The sequence below is a fragment of the Hypanus sabinus genome, chromosome 1, assembly GCF_030144855.1.
Source record: "Hypanus sabinus isolate sHypSab1 chromosome 1, sHypSab1.hap1, whole genome shotgun sequence".
In the NCBI taxonomy this organism is placed as follows: Eukaryota; Metazoa; Chordata; class Chondrichthyes; order Myliobatiformes; family Dasyatidae; genus Hypanus; species Hypanus sabinus.
The window spans coordinates 105,034,963-105,054,426 of record NC_082706.1 but is presented as its reverse complement, the minus strand read 5'-3'; the positions used below and the strand labels follow the sequence as shown (position 1 = coordinate 105,054,426).

The window sequence follows — 19,464 nt, the reverse complement described above, 5'->3', positions numbered from 1 at the left end:
TAGGTGGATGAGCAGCAAACCTCCTCTGCTGATAACAGTCCAGGATACCGTTCCAAAATAAAGGACAGAAGGTTACTCCCAGTGTGGTAAGTCACATCCAGGGGGCTATCAGTGATCTGAAACTCAGACATATACACTATACCTAGAACAGGTCACCAACTAGGAATCATGCAGAGAGTTACTTGTCTGCCAGCACACCAGGCCTCTCCACCAGTCAGGAGTATGATGGAGATAAATATTGAAAGGCCTAGACAGAGTGGACATAAAAAGGATGTTTCTATAGGAGGGGAGACTTGGAACAGAGGACACACTCTCAGAATACAAGACTGTCTCTTTAGAACAGAGATGAGGAGGAATTTCTTTAGCCAGAGGGAGGTAAATTTGTGGAATTCATTACTACAAATGGCAGTGGAGGCTGTCATTGGGTATATTTGAAGTGGAAGTAGATAGGCTTTTGATTAGTAAAGGTGTCAAAGGTTACAGAGAAAAGGCAGGAGAATGGGGTTGAGTGGGATAGTAAATCCCCATGATGGAATGGTGGAAGACAATGGGCTGAATGGCCTAATTCTGCTCCTATGTCTTGTGAAACAGTCTCCACTTGCCTGGGTGAGTGCAGCTTAAGCTCTTTCAGTGTCAACCAGGACAAAGCAGCCCACCCACTCTGCACCGCAGCCACCCCCTTGAACATTCACTCCCTCCACTACCAGCACACAGTGTGCACCAACTACAAGGCATAATGCTGTTACTTGGCAGGTTACTCTGATAGTGCCTGCCAAACCAGAAAGACAAAGTGTAAGGGAACACTCTTCCTGCAGATCCCCCAGATACAGCACCCTGACAGAATTACATCACCAATCCTTCATAATCTCTGGGTGTAAGCCCTCCCTAACAGCTCTGTGGGAGACCTTCACCAGGACTGCAGACTTCTCAAGGAGGTAGTGAATGAACCGATCTCCCCGTTCAGCTACAAAAGTTAAACAGATGGGTGTCTCGACTCCAAGGAGGCATTAGGATAAGAGTTAGATTACAATAGCCTGCTAAAGCACAGAACAACGGATATTTCAGAGCTCAGCGGACTAATAGAACACGGTTGCAGGGATCATAAAACCTGACTGTAAATCCTTCTGTAGATATGTGAAAAGATTACTGAGGAAAAATTAACGTCAACCACAGGGGACCTTTGGATGGGGAAGCAAGTGAATGACAGACAATTGAACAAATAATTCATTCAGTCATTAGAAAGGTCACAGTAACCTCCCAGGAATGAGAGTAAGAGGAAGGAGCTGAGTGAAATCAGTATTAGTAGGAAAAGCTGTTAGGGAGAGTAATGGACTGAAAAATAAATCCCAGGGCCGGGCAGTCTGCATCCCAGGAAGTGTAGGAAGACATTCCCAGAAAGAGTACTGGTCACTTTCCAACATTCTTTGGATCTGGAATCAGTTCCAGTGGATTGGAGGATAGCTAGTGTAACCCCAATGTTTTAAAAAGGGAGTTATTGCTGGGTTAGCCTGACCTCAGTCATGGGGAAATGCTCCAGTTCAGTTTGAATGCTGCAGACAGCGAACGGTGGCAGGACCCGTGTCAGTGTGGGTTTAGGAAAAGGAAATCAAACCCTATTGCTTGAATTGGGTTGCCCCTACCCTGGGAGTCACTCCCGCAGCATCCACCTCCCACCCATCAACCTGGGAGTCACTTCCATCCACCACCTCCACCTTTCAACCTGTGGCTCATCCACAGTCAACCCCCACCATCACACAGGGGTGCGGGTGTTGCCTTCACTCCCACCCTCCATCCCAGGATTAACCCCATTCTTCACCCCAAAACTGAGGTGCTCAGTGCCATTCACTGCACCTCTCTGTCCCGGCAGCCTCCTCCAGTCCCAGGCCAGCGGAAGCCTGGAGCATGTGTAACCATGCCCATTTACTTACCCAGGTAGTACAAGGTCCTGTTGTCTGAATCAAAGTACCAGTCACCATTCCGGTTGTGGGCCCACCCCAGGGGTTGGAGGGAGGCATTCTGTTGTAGATCTGTCACCTGGACGTGGTCGGGGTGCTGGGTCAGGTTATGGGATACCACAATGTGGTCGCTGTCCTGTAAAACACCATGGGCAAAGCTTATTGTGACCAGAATATGTAACCAGTCTTCCTACCCGGGACTGGACATGTAACCTGCCCTCCCACTAGGGACTGGTCATGTGACCTGGCCTCCCACCTAGGAGTGGTCACGTGACCTGGCATCCCACCTAGGAGTGGTCATGTGACCTGGCCTCCCACCTAGGAGTGGTCACGTGACCTGGCATCCCATGTGATCTAGTTTCTAATATTTGCCCTTGCCCAGAGGGGAGCGACCATGCTGAAGATATGGCCATGAGATTGGGGACTGGGATAAGGAGCCTGATTTTGGGATGTTCAGCTGCAGGATGTGATGTATTGGTGGACTTGGAAATGGAAGTGTTTGGAGTGCTGGAACGTTTCCCTGGTGCTGTACCACCCAAGCTCTTGACTACTGGGAAGCACTGCTTCTCCTCTTCTCCCCTCCCTCTGTCCTCCACTGACTTCTCCTGTGATGAGGTTTCCCATTCTGTCAGAAAGTAATACAGAAACAGGCCCATTGGCCCATCAAGTCCATGCTGACCACAAACTCATTCACAAAAATCTCATGTTATTCTCTCCACATTCCCAACAACTATCCCCTGCCATGGACCCACACACAAGGGGGCAATTTACAGTTGCCAATTAACCCACCAGCCCATGTGTCTTTGGGAAGTGCGAGGAAATGGGAATGCCTGGGGGAAACCGACGAGGTCATAGGGAGAACATGCATACTCCAGACAGACAGCATAATAACTCAGCAAATAAGTTCAGCCACAACCGAGTGCTCCTGGAAGGAAGCAAAACGATATCAGTCTGGATCAGTCTGTCCTTCTCAAGCTCCTGCCACAACTATGGGGGGAAATCCTCTGACTCCTTCCCATCAGTCCCAGGCCATATTTGCCGGCTGGTGACCCAGATCCCATCCCATTCCACCTCATTCCCTCAGCTCCAGACTAGAGGGTCAGTGTCAGCTCCATGCTCCAATCCTGGACTTGAAGCCCTGATCTTGTTGACCAAGTCGCCAACCCATAGCCTCCCTGCACCCTCCCCAGCCTAGGACTGACCCTGAACCAAGGCAACATGTCCCATTAACACCAGGTCTCTTACTAAGTCCTGCCAGTACCGTGAAATGATAAAAGGTGGCTCTGTAGGAGATCTCCGTGATGTGATCCACATCCTTGAAATGCCAATTAACAGTCTGATTGTTGGGTATGAGTGCCATCCAGCCTGGTCCGTGGTTTAGCCTTTCATACCAATTGGAAAGACTGCTGCTTCCTGTGTGAACAGACATAAAAACATGTCAGGCTATCATTTGGTTTAACCATGTAAAATAGCTGTAGCCTCCTCTCTCCCACTGACAACTTCTTCTCCAGCTACAATGTTCCATGAGGCAGCAATTTAGAAGCCTCACTTTGTATTGGCTTTCATTAACTAGAGGATATTCTACCTGGGTAGTCTATATTACATGGTTCCTTAAGGCTGTTGTAGCCAGGGGAGGTATTGTGAATAAGCTCCCATGATCAATTAAGTGCTCCTGATGACGTGCATCTCAAATCGCCTCTGACAACTGACTCCTGGTCTTCATGTGTGGCTTAGTTACTAAGCCTGGCAAACCCATTTCTTCTGACAGTGGATGGGGCAAAGATGGGTTACTGGCACCTTAAAACCAGTTGCTTCAGGCAGATGGGGCTTATTGTCCGTACTTGGCAGCTCATCTAGGAGAAGGAATCTCTGATCTCTGTCCTCTGCTGCCTTGCAGCCATACCCACTCATGGGGAAGGCTTCGGGTGTAAACCCTGAGGAAAAATCTGGAGCTGAAGACAGACTTACATTGAGTTCAATGCTGACTGGCAACTCCTGCGATGCCACTGGTGCCAAACTGTATCAGTCTCTGCTGGTCCTTTGGATTCATCAGCTGAATGGAGAGGGAGAGCTGCTACATAGGCAACAGCTCTGGCTTGCATATCATGTGGACAGCTGGGATGGAATATCCATAGTCAACGACATCAAGGAGGTCTTCAAGGGTAGGTGCCTCAAGAAGGTGGATCCATCATTAAAGACCCCCAGCATCTAGGACTTGTCCTTATGTTACTACCAGCAAGCAGATGGTACAGGGGCCTTAAGGTCCATGCCTAGCTTTTTAGAAAGTGTCCTCCCATCTGACATCAGATTTTTGATCAGCCCATGAACACTAGCTCCTCATTTGTCTTTTGCACTCTTTCTAATTTATAGCAAAATTTATGTCTTGCACTGTATGCTGCTGCAAAACAACATAGTTCATGACTGATGTCAGTGATAACAAACATGATCCTGATTCACTGAATTCTCCATTTTTCAGGTAAACTGCTACCACTTCATCACTTTTCCCTCACCCAGTTCCTCTTAAACTCAACCCAGCCTCCCATCACCCTGTTTCATTGGCAACAGCTCATATGGTGCCTGATTATGAAACACCTTACAATGCAATTTCCAATATAAGCAACTGCTAGATACAAGGTAGATAAATGGAACCGGAGGAAATACCAGAGGTACTTAATGAATACTTTACTTCAGTATTCACTATGGACTAGGATCTTGGTGATAGTAGTGATGACTTTCAGTAGACTGAACAGCTTGAGCATGTAGATATTAAGAAAGACGATGTGTTAGAGCTTTTGGAAAGCATCAAATTGGATAAGTCACTGGGACCAGATGAAATTACCCCAGGCTACTGTTGGAGGCAAGGGAGGAGATTGCTGAGTCTCTGGCAATGATCTTTGCATCATCAATGGGGATGGGAGAGGTTCCGGAGGATTGGAGGGTTGCGGATGTTGTTCCTTTATTCAAGAAAGGGAGTAGAGATAGCCCAGGAAATTATAGACCAGTGAGTCTTACCTCAGAGGTTGGTAAGTTGTTGGAGAAGATCCTGAGAGGCAGGATTTATGAACATTTGGAGAGGAATAGATAATGATTAGGAGAAGTCAGCACAGCTTTGTCAAGGGCAGGTTGTGCCTTATGAGCCTGATTAAATTTTTTGAGGATGTGACATAAACACATTGATGAAGAAAGAGCAGTAGATGTAGTGCATATAGATTTCAGCATGGCATTTGATAAGGTACCCCATGCAAGGGCTTATTGAGAAAGTAAGGAGTCATGGGATCCAAGGAGACATTGCTTTGTGGATCCAGAATTAGCTTGCTCACAGAAGGCAAAGAGTGGTTGTAGACGGGTCATTCACTGCATGGAGGTCTGTGACCAGTGGGGTGCCTCAGGGATCTGATCTGGGACCTGTTCTGGGACCCTTACTCTTAGTGATTTTTATAAATGACCTGGATAAGAAAGTGGAGGAACGGGTTAGGAGGTTTGCTGATGACACAAAGGTTGGAGGTGTTGTGGATAGTGCGGAGTGCTGACAGAGGTTACAGCAGGACATCAATAGGATGCAAAACTGGGCTGAGAAGAGGCATATGGAGTTTAGATAAATGTGAAGTGGTTTATTTTGGTAGGTCAAATATGATGGCAGAATATAGTATTAATGGTAAAACTCTTGGCAGAGTGGAGGATCAGAGGGATCTTGGGGTCTGAGTCCATAAGACACTCAAAGCAACTGCGCAGGTTGACTCTGTGGTTAAGGTAGTGTATGGTGTACTGGCCTTCATCGATCGTGGAATTGTGGCTAAAGGTTCTGATGATGGATGATGATCATGATGATGATGATTCTATGTTTCTATGAGAGGTAACGTTGCAGCTATATAGGACCCTGGTCAGACCCCACTTGGAGTACAGTGCTCAGTTCTGGTCACCTCACTACAGGAAGGATGTGGAAACCATAGAAAGTGTGCAGAGGAGATTTACAAGGATGTTGCCTGGATTGGGGAGCATGCCTTATGAAAAACAGGTTGAGTGAACTTGGCCTTTTCTCCTTGGAGCAACAGAGGATGAGAGGTGACCTGATAGAGGTGTACAAGATGATGACAGGCATTGATTGTGTGGATAGTCAGAGGCTTTTTCCAAGGACTGAAATGGTTGCCACGAGAGGGCATAGTTTTAAGGTGCTGGGGAGTAGGTACAGAGGAGATGTCAGGGGTAAGTTTTTTACTCAGAGTGGTGGGTGCACGGAATGGGTTGCCAGCAATGGTGTTAGAGGCGGATACAATAGGGTCTTTTAAGAGGCTTTTTGGATAGGTACGTGGAGCTTAGGAAAATAGAGGGCTATGGGTAAGCCTAGTAATTTCTAAGGTAGGGACATGTTTGGCGCAACTTTGTGGGCTGAAGGGCCTGTATTGTGCTGTAGGATTCCTATGTTACATGTAAAATCCTCATTGTGTTTCTGATGGAGGAGAAAGGAGGATCAGAAATTTGCAACATTCAGATTAAAGCAATTCTATAAAGATACACGTTCCTCAAAATCAGGGCATCTTCCTCAGCAAATTTCCCAAAACCTTGTTGGGTTCGCCAGTTATGTACTCTGCAAGAGGCCATTGACTTAGAAAGTTGTGCTTTCCATGCAAGGAGCTGGTTGGAGAAGGACAGTGCCTGTGAGTCTCAGCTTTCCTCAACCTATCATAGACTCTAGACCGCTGGCAGTTCCCAGTACTCATTATACTGACTGGGGAGCTTAACATGCTGGGAATGGCCCTTATAGAGCCTCGTCCACTTATCCTACCATAACCCTCTCCCATCCTCTCTCTCACTGAAAAGCAACCTGCATCTCATTCTTTTGAGAAAAGGAGGCCCAGAGACGACTTGATAGGGGTGCACGAGATGATAAGAGGTGTAGATCGAGTGGAAGCCAGGGAGGGTGGAAATTGCTCATATCGGGGGGCGTACTTCTAAGGTGATTGGAAAGTATAGGGGGATGCTCAAGGTAAGTTTTGTGGAATTCCTGCCAGCTGCAGTGTTGAGAGGGATACAGTCGGGGCACCTAACAGACTCTTATACAGGCTCATGGATGATAGAAAAATGGAGGGCCGTGGCGAAGGGAAGGGTCAGATTGATTTTAGGTTTAAAGGTCAGTGCAACATAGTGGAACAAAGGTCCTGTACTGTGCTGTAGGGTTCCATGTTCTTTTTCAGTGGTGACACGTGTGTGGGTCTGATACTCAGACATTCTCTCTATCTTCCTATCTCCCTACCTCTCCCTCCCTCTCTCCAGCTGTTGAGTGTTTGTGTCTTTATTTCAGATTTCCAGCAGCTGCCATTTTTCTGATTTCTCCTTCTGCTCAGTTTGTACAGGACTCTGAACCACATTGAACAGAACAGGTCATGGGACAAGTTCACACGATTGTTACAATCCTTGCTCAGACACCTTCTCTGGCAGCGTACATTCCTCGTGCTCTCACTCTGGGGAAGTGCCTAAACACCAAACCCCTCCACTCAAATCCGCCTGAGCACACTACTCTTCACCTGAGAGTAACTGATATGTTAGTGGAGGAGGGGGTGAAAGGGAGAGAGTGGGAGGAAACGTACCGTAAGTGTTGGACAGGATGAGCTGACGCCCCTGCAGGGCAGATGGAGAGGGGCTGTGGACAGAGACACGATGAAAGCTGACAGTGGAGTCACACACAACACCCGGGATTCGCTGGCTCCATTCTTCTGACTGCTGGCACTGCGCAGGGTCCAATATCCCACTGTAAGGAACCACCTTGTACCCAGCACCACCTGCAAAAGCAGCCCTTGTTATAGTTAACCCATCCCGCTGTGCAGCACTCCCTTGATACAGCCCCGTCTATCGTGTCATGCTCCCTCAGTACCCTCCTTCCCACCATGTTCCCTCATTACCGTCCCTCCCACAGTCACCAGTAACATTCACAGGCAATATTCCCCAGTGAATAGGGAGTGTGAGGAGTACTCCCAGTAGGAAGGGTTGAGGAAAAGTCCAGTGATGGAGCATATGGGGTAGCTTGATAGACCTACAAGGCAGGGACCTCATCTTGGTGCCCACTCTCCACTCAACATGGTTTCTATATGTTCTTCCAACATCAGATAACTAGTCATTTCAAACCTCCCCCCACCCCGAGGCAGACTCGAGTTCACAAGTTGCCTCCCATCTACCTGCCCCTTTGCTGCACTACCCACCGTTTCCTTTTCCAACCATCCTCTTTCCGGGTCCCCATTTACCTTCCACTCCTTGTCCCCATGTCTTTGAGCTCCCATCATCACCTCTCCCTGGTCTTGCTGACCCATCTTCCTTCACCTACCATCTCCCCTTCCAGTAACCCTCCTGGCTCCCTCTCCCCATCTCCCAGTTCTGGCGCCCTCTGTCACTCTGCTCCCAAATGCCTCCTACTGTTCGAACACCACCCTCTCCTCCGTTGCCCTTATCACCCATCCCAACCTCTTCCTTGTAATGGGGACACCACCTCCCTTTTCTTCGCCCTGGGTACCCCGTCTCCCAGTGCCACCACCCTCTCCACAGGGTCACCATCCTGCCAGTTAGGACCAGCCCCAACACCCAGGTCCACCTGCTTTCTCACCTGCAAGGGAGCCATCGATGTCGTGCAGCACAATCTCATGTTCCAAGTGGAAGGCGGCCTTGTTGGAGACATTGAAGTAGTGGACCCGACTGAACCTGACACTCCAGCCACCGCAGCCTTGTTGACAGCTCCCGGTGATCGATGCCAGCCCCAGAGCCACGCAGCCAGGCCGGTCGAAGTTCACCAAGCGGAGCCCGTCCACGGTCAGCCCCTCGTCCAGGGGTAGGAGCAGGCCAGTGCTCGTGCAGAGCTGGGGACCCAGACCCTGGGCATGACCCACCACAGTGAGGTTGCTGAGCAGGGCCCCCGCGGCCAGGCCCCAACCGCCAATGTAGGCCCTCAGCACCCGGCGGATATCCACCCCCGCCTCCTCGTTGTTGACCAGCAGGAAGTCATGGAACTGGAGGGCCCCTCCCTCTGTCCACTCGGCCCCCTTTCTGCAGTTCCAGACGGTGAGGGAGTAGAAGGCCGCAGGCTGGACGCTCCCCCCCTGGCACCTTCCCTCCCTGTTTGGGTGATAGGCAGGGAATATCCAGAGGCCGTACCAGCCCTGGGAGTGCACTGAGTTGTTGAGGAACAGCCCGAGGGGGAGGCTACGTGGGCACAGGCTCTGGTCCCACGACGCCCCCTCTGGGTGTTCCAGTAGCCGGTACCAGAAGCCGAAGTGGGTGCCGCCCACCGCGGAGTTGCCCTGCAGGGTGTTGCTGGGGTGGGTCACCCAGAAGGCGGCCGGGGTGAGGTCGTCGTTCAGCAGGCTGGTGCTCTGGCGCACCTGCACGGCTAGGTTGTGCCGCAGCACGTTGTCCCGCTCCACTCCATCCTCCAGGAAGAAGGCCCCTCCCCTCACGTTGAAGGCCACGGTGTCCTCCACCAGCAGCCGGTGCGTGCCATGGATGGTGACGGCGCGGTTAAAGGTCCGGTGGATCGAGCAGCCTCGCATGTACGAGCCGAAGGACAGATCCCCCAATAGGTGCCAGTGGACGGGGTAACGGCCCAGGCGGAACGCCTGTCCAGCATGGTACACCTGGGGAGGGGGCAGAAGGGTAGAGCCGGGGTGGGGGGGGGGGGGAAGTTCTGTTACATGTATTTTTCAAAAATCTCAGAGAACCAGTTGTTCCAGTTTGGGATGGGGGATTGGTGACTGAGCAAGGCAGGGTTGGTGTTGTTTGACGTGGACACGATTGACTGTGAGGATGGGGAAGGAGGTTGGGGTAGGATAGTGTGGGGTAAATTAGGGGATGGAGGGGAGGGTGGGATAGTATGGGGTGAGTTGGGTGGGGTAGGACAGGGTGAGGTGGCATAGGTAGGATAGGGACAGGCGGATGAGAAGGGTGGGGTAAGAGTGAGGAGGGTGAGGGTGGGGAGTGGAGGTTGCAATATGACGGACAGGAGGGGTGGAGAGATGAGGGAGAATTACCTCAACATATTCTATCCGGCCCTGCACCAGCCCCTGGTCAGGACGTGGAGAGTGGAACATGATGCAGCCTCCATACTCATCGCTTCCGATTTCCTCTCCCAGCCGCCCCTGGAAGCAGGTCTGGGTGGTGAACTCACCTGCAGAGAGAGAGGTGGGCCTTAGTGTAGAGGGGCAGTGAGTGACTGACTGAGAGTGTGGGGGGGAGGACATGTATTTGTGCGCTAGTGGGAGGATGATGAGGATGGCATACGTGGGTAGTGGAGATGTGAGTGGGTGGGTATTGGAGATGAGTGGGTGGGTCGTGGGAATGCTGGGTAGCAAAATGGATAGCCTTACTGTGTGTGTGAGTGTGAGTGTGAGTGTGAGTGTGAGTGTGAGTGTGAGTGTGAGTGTGAGTGTGAGTGTGAGTGTGAGTGTGAGTGTGAGTGTGAGTGTGAGTGTGTGTGTGTGTATGTGTGAGTGAGTGAGTGAGAGAGAGAGAGAGAGAGAGAGAGAGAGAGAGAGAAGGGAGAGGGGAAGAGAGGGAAGGGAGAGGGGGAGAGAGGGGAGAGGGGGGAGAGAAAAAAAGGGGTTTGGTGTGGGCAGGATGGATTGGGTCAGGTAGGTGGGGGGAGGTTTTGTAGTGGGGGTATGGGAACCCCCAAGGGTTGAGGGGCTGTGATGTGTGGACACCCTTTCTCCTACTCTACCATGTTGCCTGGATAGCCAACACTCCCCACAGTAGGCATTCCCTTCGTACCAGTGTCAAACCCTTCCGGACACCGCTCGATGCGGTCATTCCACTCCACGTTGTTGGAGCCTCTCACCACCACGTTACGAGTCAGCAGCCCCACCTCAGCCCGAGCCTCCAGCACAGTCCCAGGGAGGGGCAGCACTGTGCCCAGGTGCCTGTATGTCAGCCCCTCCGTCAGGTACAGTGTCCTCCCATCCACTGACACGTTCCCGATCGTTCTCTGCTCACTCTCGCCCTGGCTGTGCCTGCACATTGAAAGGCAGGGTTAAAAGTTGTAAATGTGGGGAGGGGAGGGGTGGGAGGAGGTGGAGGGTTGGGAATGGGGTAGGGTAGAGGTTTCTGTAACACAGGAGTCACAGCCCCACACCAAGGTCTCAGCACAAGTGAACGACTCCTTGTATTGAAGCACTGGAACAAGCAGAACCAAACTCCTCCCACAGAGACACTCCCTCAGTACTGTCCCTCCCACAGTGTGATGCTCCCTCGGTATTGTCCCTCCCAGTGTGACACTCCCTCAGTACCATCCCTCCCACAGTGTGACTCTCCCTCAGTACCATCCCTCCCACAGTGTGACACTCCCTCAGTACCGTCCATCCCACAGTGTGACTCTCCCCCAGTACCGTCCCTCCCAGTGTGACACTCCCTCAGTACCGTCCATCCCACAGTGTGACTCTCCCTCAGTACCGTCCCTCCCACAGTGTGACACTCCCTCAGTACCGTCCATCCCACAGTGTGACTCTCCCTCAGTACCGTCCCTCCCAGTATGACGCTCCCTCAGTACCATCCCTCCCACAGTGTGACTCTCCCTCAGTACCATCCCTCCCACAGTGTGACACTCCCTCAGTACCGTCCATCCCACAGTGTGACTCTCCCTCAGTACCGTCCCTCCCACAGTGTGACACTCCCTCAGTACCGTCCATCCCACAGTGTGATGCTCCCTCGGTACCTTCCCTCCCACAGTGCGACGCTCCCTCGGTACCGTCCCTCCCACAGTGTGACACTCCCTCGGTACCGTCCCTCCCACAGTGTGACACCCCCTCGGTACCGTCCCTCCCACAGTGTGACACCCCTTCAGTACCGTCCCTCCCACAGTGTGACACTCCCTCAGTACCGTCCATCCATGGTGTTATGCTCCCTCAGAATTGCCCCTCCTACAGTGCAACAGATTCCCTAGTTTCGGTACCAGTGGTGGGCTGAGATCTTGACTCTGCCCTCTGGACCTTGGTGACCCTGATAAGGTTTCACATCCTGCCCAGCCTTGGCTACCCAAGAACAACAGCATCATGGACTTGCCTGTCTCCAGTTGTTGCAATGACAATTTGGTCCCCTGCCTTCCAGCTCACAGCTTTCTGGAGTGTTATTGTTGATGTGCCTGCCTCTGCTGTCTCAGCCAGGTGAGTCCACGTTATAGGGATTGGCCGACCTGAACGAGGAGAATGGCAATCACAGCAGTCAGAAGAGCTAACCTAAAATCTACAGGTATGTATAGACATTCCCTCAAAGGATGCCGTCTAAAGAATGGACTTGCAATCTTTATGCCTATATATTTCTGTGGGAATGAACTGTTTTGGCTTTCTGAGAATGTAATTGGTGAAGCTGACTGGAGGAACCAGTGGAAGTGGTGTAATTGAATCTCCAGAAGTCTGTGATAAGATTACATCCACAAAGTGAGGTCGGTGGCAATACATTTCACGTGTACTTGGTTTTGTTTCAAGATTCATGTTGACGTAGATTGGAAAGCTTGTGCCTCTGATGTTGCTGTAAGTTATTCAGTGCACCTGTGCATACATGCACTTGTGAAAATAAACTCGACTGCCTCAACTTCAGTCCAGCTTTGAGCTACTTTGTAAGGATCACTGTGTGGCAATCCTTCCAGCTACTTGGAATTGCTTTACAGGTAATTACACTGCTGAAATGAATCAAAATCAGAAACAGGTTTAATATCACCAGCATACATTGTGAAATTGGTTAGTGAAGCACAATAAGAACAACTGAGAAACCCTTGTATGCTCAAACACTGCAAAGCTACCACATCTACATAGAGGGTGCTTTCTGCAAACACCTGCTATCTGCGTTTCTTGCCAAGAATGCAGATCAGCTCCACATTTATTGACCCACAGCAGAACAGAATGGCAATGGCTCATTGCCTGAAGGTGCATCATGGAAAGTTGATGTGGCCCTGCATTGGTAAAAGCACTTTGACGTTTACACACTCCCCTTTGCTCAGATGGTATGGTGCTGCGACAAAGGAGTGGATCATGTTTACAGATGAAATGGCCAAGAAAGTGTTAATGCCTCTACAAACTCAGAACACTAAGGAAATTCAGCATTTCCCTAACGACTACTAATCTTTACAGATATGTAGAAAGTGTTCTGTGTTGAACACTCTGGCTGACACTACTAGTAATTGAAAAGTTGTGAACACAAGCCCAGTCCATCACGCACACCTGCCTCTCCTTCATGGACTCTGAACACACTACTGGCTGCCACAGTAAAACAGTTAACATAATCAAAGACACCCCTCCCTGCGTGGTCATTCTTCCCCCTGCCATCAGGCAGAAGATACAGAAACTTTAAAACACATATCACTGGTCTCAGGGGTAGCTTCTGTCCTGCTGTTAATCAGACTCTTGAACAGACCTTTCACATGTTAGAAGAGGAACACTTGATCTGCTAGTCCACCTCGTCCTGCCCTTTACCTGCACTGCATTTCTCTGTAACTGCTAATACTATATTCTGCATCGTTTTTCTTTTTACTATCTTGATGTAAATACGTATGGCGTGGTCTCTTTGGCTGGCACCAAGGCAAAAGCTGCTCACTGTATCTCAGCACAATATACCAATTCCAGACAAATTTCCCGGTGTCCCTCTTGGTCACCTCTCTGAGACAGCTTCAATGCCGCATGGTCACTCTTGGTTTGATTATCATTCTGTAAAGGGCCCTGTGATGCTTAATTGGGGTTGGAGTGCAGGGTGTTCACTGGAGTGTGCTATGGAAACTGCTGTGTGCACTCAGCTTACCGTGGAGCTCCAGTGTGCCCTCTCGAACTGCCAGAGTCTTGGATCCGTACAGGGGCAGTTCCCTGGAGCGCAGGTGGCCGTGAAGGGTGATGGTGGCTTTGTGTTGGAAAGGAGTGGAATTGGTTCCCACCTAGCCCAGGAAAAAAGGGGAAAAAAGTTTAATTGATGATCACCCCTGCCCATCGCTTAGTACCTCAGGAGGGATACTGGGGACAACTCTCCTCCTGTGGCTGGACTCCCAAATGTGTGTCCCAAGAGGGGGAGCAGTAGAATCCCTTTGATTTGTCTGGGAGCTTTTACTTTCTGTCTCTTGGAGTGTAGGACCTGAGAGTGTGGGCCTGTGTCTGGAATCTTCTGGCAGATTAGAATGTAACAGTGTGATAAAGTGACTGTGGAGACATTCGGACTGAGCCACAGCTGTTCATTCAGTCTCCACACAGCCATCCATGGTGACCACAGCCGCCCTCACTTGGTCTGACTGCGTGTTCCCACTGGTCTGGCACCCGTGGTCAGCAGATAGCTGGACAGAGTGAGAGCCTCTTTGTACTGCGACTGCCCATGACTCGAGCCACTCCAGCAGAGAAACTGGGCGCCACAATGGTGGTGGGTGGGGTGGAGTTACCAGGTCCCTGAAATGGACCACTCACAGCGAGAGAAGTCCTTTCATCCGGACAGGGGGGCACCCAGGATTTCCCTCCTTGCTGAGGGGGATTCCTCGGGTTCTCCCACCTTGGTGGCTGCAGGTCTTAACCAAGTAGATTCAGGGCTAATGTCCGTGGATTTCTGGAGATGAGGAAATGAAGCCCAACAGTAGTCATGGTCACTGAGTGGGTGAGGGGCAGAATGGCCTCCTCCAGCTCAAGGCTCTTTGAGAGTGCTGGGCTGGTGCATCCAGCTGGGTACTTTCCTGATGTGCAATCACATGACGGAAGGGTTCCCAACCTTTGATTGTTTCTCCCTCCACATGCACTGCCTGTCCTGCTGAGTGTTTCCAACATTTTCTGTTTTCAATTCATCCGCAATTTTTAATTGATTTACATCCTATTGGTTAGTAATATGTCCATCTTTGTGATGGACAAACCAATTAGCCAGCAGGGAATCAGAGGACCTGCAGTCAGGAGGAGCTCACAACCTCTAGGCCAGTAGTAACACCTACATCAGTCACAGATCTCTCTTCACACTACGCATGTGCTTTACCCTGTATCACTGAGCTGTGGATTTGAGTTCTCCCAATCCCCCCAGCACCCTGACACCATCCTTCCCCAACCCCCATTACCTGGAGTAGACCGCCATCTGTGATCAGAATGTTCTCCGCCTGGAGTTCAATGTCGACCTCATCGAAGATGAGAGAACCACCTGCAAACAGGTTAAGGGCAGTGATCTTACTGATCTCTATCCTCCTCCACAGCCCCACCCTCCTGCCCGCACACTGCCCCTTTGGGTAAATACACAAGGAGAGGATACCACGGTGGCAGGAGATGGAAATACACACCAACATGGAGCAGAAGGCCAAGTGCTCTTAACCTCTCCTGGGGTGGTCTTGCACAGTGTGCTTTACTGAGGCCACTCACACACAGAGGAAACTGTGCATCCGTACATCGCACACGCACACAGGGAACTGTGCATCCGTACATCACACACGCACACAGGGAACTGTGCATCCGTACATCACACGCACACAGGGAACTGTGCATCCGTACATCACACGCACACAGGGAACTGTGCATCCGTACATCACACGCACACAGGGAACTGTGCATCCGTACATCACACGCACACAGGGAACTGTGCATCCGTACATCACACGCACACACACAATACATACACACACACAAGCACACTATACACACGCACACAGTCACACACACACGCACACACTATACACACACACGCACACACACCAGGAACTGTGCATCCGTACATCGCACATGCACACACACACATGCACACACACACACACACACACACACACACACACACACACACACACACACACACACACACAGGAAACTGTGCATCCGTACATCGCACACGCACACAGGGAACTGTGCATCCGTACATCACACGCACACACACAATACATACACACACACAAGCACACTATACACACGCACACAGTCACACACACACACTATACACACACACCAGGAACTGTGCATCCGTACATCGCACATGCACACAAATACACACACACACACAGGGAACTGTGCATCCGTACATCACACACACACACACAATACATACACACACACAAGCACACTATACACACGCACACAGTCACACACACACGCACACACTATACACACACACGCACACACACCAGGAACTGTGCATCCGTACATCGCACATGCACACAAATACACACACACACACAGGGAACTGTGCATCCGTACATCACACGCACACGCACCCAATATATACACACACACAATACACACACACCCACACAATATACACACACACAAGCACACAATATATACACACACACACACACACACACACACGCACAATATATACACACACGCGCATACACAAGGAACTGTGCATCCGTACATTGCACACACCCACCCGCACACAATACACACACACACACTGAACTGTGCATCCGTACATCGCACACACCCACTGCCGTGGGTCAGCACAACAGTGCACACCCCCCACCGCTGTGGGCCGGCATGGCACTGCCCCAATGCTCTAGGCTGGTACGGGCAGGGACTACTGCAGCAAAACAAAGAAAGGACAGAGTCTGGAAATCTTGAGAAACACACACAGGTGCTGGAGGAACTCCGCAGGCCAGTCAGCATCCATGTTGGAAAATGAGTAGCTGATGCTCTGGGCTGGGACTGGAGAGGAAGAGTGTTTGAAATAAAGGGCTATGGGTAGCCACAGGTAATTTCTAAGGTAAGGACATGTTTGGCACAGCTTTGTGAGCTGAAGGGTCTGTATTGTGCTGTAGGTTTTCTATGTTCTATGAACTTAGAACATAAAGGTGTGGAGGAAGGTAGGTGGATGGGGGAAGGGGAATGAAAGGGAATGACGTGGGAAGCTCGAAGGTGACAGATGGAAGCGCCAGAGGATTGAAGAAGGAATCTGATAGGAGAGGACAGAAGACCTTGGAATAAGGGGAAGGAGGTGGGAACAAGAGGGAAGTGACAGGCAAGTCATGAGGATGGAAAGGGGAAGAGAAGGGGTGAGAGAGCTACTGGAATGAGGGGAAACAAAAAGGGGGTGGGTAAACAGAGGAGAGTGGTTACTGGAAGTAGACAAATCAATGTTCATGCTGTCAGGTTTAGATCAGCAAGACAGAATATGAAGTATTACCGCTTTGGCCTTTCTCTGGGCTCATCTTGGCCATGGAGGAGGCTGTGGACAAACGTGTTAGTGTGGGAATGGGATATGGTCACCTGGAGATCCTGCTTTTTGCAGTGGATAGAGTGAAGGGGCTCAGCAAAGCAGTCCCCCAGTGCTCCAGCATTCTGTGTGTGTTGCTCCACTGTCGAAATACGCGATTCAAGGGTCCGCGCCTGTTTTAGGAGCTCCTGCCAAATGGTGCACAGGAGTCTGGGCAGCTTCAAATGACTCCAGTAGGACCCTGAATTGTCAGCAATGTGACTGCTGTGTCCCCATTCTCTCGAGCCCAACTCCAGTTCACTCTATGTCAGCAGCAGGAAGGCTCTTGAGTGGTCACCTTGAATAAGCAGCATCTTTAGCACGGGCGTGCTTTGGTCCAACAGGATGGTTTGGCCCTTGGTGATGACCACCAGAGAGCCCTTCTCAGGGGGTGACTGACCTCCCCATGTGTACCGTGATGACCACACATCGACATAGTAGTAATCTGCAAAGTCCTGCCAAAAATAATGAACAGGTGAGGAAAAGAAAAGGCCATTCAGTCCATTAAACTTGTTCTGCCATTTCTCTAAATCTGGGCTGATCTACCTCAATAGCATTTCCCATGACTCCCTTTAAGATATCAACCAGAATCAGGCTTATTATCACCGGCATGTGTCATGAAATTTGTTAACTTAGCAACAGCAGTTCAATGCAATACATAATATAGAAGAAAAAAGTAACAATAATTAAGTAAATCAATTGTGGTATATGTATATTGAATAGATTAAAAATCATACAAAACCAGAAATAATATATTAAAAAAGTGTTCAAAGCTTCAATGTCCATTTAGGAATCAGATAGCCGAGGGGAAGAAGCTGTTCCTAAATTGCTGAGTGTGTGCCTTCAGGGTTCTGTATCTCCTACCTGATTGCAACAGTGAGAAAAGGGTATGCTCTGGGCGCCGGAAGTCCTTAATAATGGACGCTGCCTTTCTGAGACACCGCTCCTTGAAGATATCCTGGGTACTTTGTAGGCTAGTACCCAAGATGGAGCTGACTAGATTTACAACCCTCTGCAGCTTCTTTCAGTCCTGTGCAGTAGCCCCTCCATACCAGACAGTGATGCAGCCTGTCAGAATGCTCTCCACGGTACAACTATAGAATGATCACCTCTCACTCTGACTTCAACTGGCTTTTTACACCGGAGCTACTGTCTCCTAATAAGGCCTACTTCCATCTCAAAAATTTCCAGCCCCCTTGCACTGGGACAACATCACTTTACATTAGGATATTACCGATCCCCATGTCATATCCACCCTTCTCACATTCTCATCCTTCCAGATCCCATCTATACTTCTTACATTCCATCTCCCCGCATCTTGTGTTCTGCCACTCTGCATATTCCTATCCCGCCGGACAATTCTCTGCCCCCCACTATCTTTCAAAGGCCACAAATCCCTCACCAGTTTGGCGATGCCATTTCCCTTTACGTTGACCTTGACCTTGGTCTTCTGAGAGGGTGATTGTGCACCAGTGATGCAAACAATGTTGGTTTCATTCACAGACCGGATCTCACAGACAGCTTCAGCCACAGTGACAGAAGTCTCATTCGTGCTGGAAGTACAAGAGGAACCATCATTGTGGGAGGTGCGCAGGTCTACAGGCGAGTATAATTGCAGAAAGGTAGGAGTGCTGGGTGCTCTACTTGCACTTATTTCTTGGGATCTGAATATCTCCAGCAAGCCCAGCATTTATTGCATGTACCACCTTAATTGCCCTCGAGAAGGCGTGGGGGAACTTCTAGTGAAGGTGCTCCTGTAGTCCTGTTGGGAGGGAGTTCCAAGGGTTCGACAGTGGGGAGGATGAAACAAGGAACATTTCCAAGGTGGGACAGCGAATGACAGGAGGGCAATCAGTGTTTGCTGCCCTTGTTTCTCTTGGTGGTACATGTCAAGGATTTGGGAGCTGCTGTTGGTGAAACCTGGGTGAGAAACTGCAATGCATTGAAAGACAGTGAACACTGTGTGTCGGTGGTGGAGAGAGTGTGTGTTGAGGGTGGTGGATGACATATGGAGAGAAGGCAGGAGATTAGGCTTGAGAGGGATAATAAATCAGCCATGAGTGAATGGCAGAGCAAATTTAATGAGCTTATTTCTGCTCCAGTGTCTTCTGGTGATATGCACTAATCAAATGAGCTGCTTTGAACTGGTTGGGGTTAACTGTCTTGACTGTTGCTGGAGCTGCACTCAATGGGCACTGAATGTTCCTACACACTCTCCACAAGGGGGGCCACTGGAAAATACCCTGTCTCTGGCCTACCCCTGCAGCCGCTGTCTTTGTGTCCCTGTTCAGCTTCTGGGCAATAGTGACTCCCTGAATCACTATTCAAGGACAGATTTATGCAAGAGCTAGAGGTC

At 50.2% G+C, this 19,464-nt stretch overlaps 1 protein-coding gene across 1 annotated transcript in view; it reads right to left on the bottom strand.

Moving 5' to 3' along the window:
* Positions 1–19,464, bottom strand: part of pkhd1l1.1 (PKHD1 like 1, tandem duplicate 1) — a 147,448-nt gene that overhangs the window by 55,218 nt on the left and 72,766 nt on the right. The window contains exons 43-53 of the mRNA XM_059986258.1: positions 18,511–18,661; positions 17,407–17,563; positions 14,995–15,074; positions 13,719–13,848; positions 11,991–12,120; positions 10,704–10,942; positions 9,965–10,101; positions 8,548–9,571; positions 7,541–7,732; positions 3,217–3,368; positions 1,929–2,091 (exon numbers count right to left, since the gene is read on the bottom strand). Coding sequence (XP_059842241.1) covers positions 1,929–2,091; positions 3,217–3,368; positions 7,541–7,732; positions 8,548–9,571; positions 9,965–10,101; positions 10,704–10,942; positions 11,991–12,120; positions 13,719–13,848; positions 14,995–15,074; positions 17,407–17,563; positions 18,511–18,661 — 2,555 coding nt within the window. The remainder of the gene's footprint in view (positions 1–1,928; positions 2,092–3,216; positions 3,369–7,540; positions 7,733–8,547; positions 9,572–9,964; positions 10,102–10,703; positions 10,943–11,990; positions 12,121–13,718; positions 13,849–14,994; positions 15,075–17,406; positions 17,564–18,510; positions 18,662–19,464) is intronic.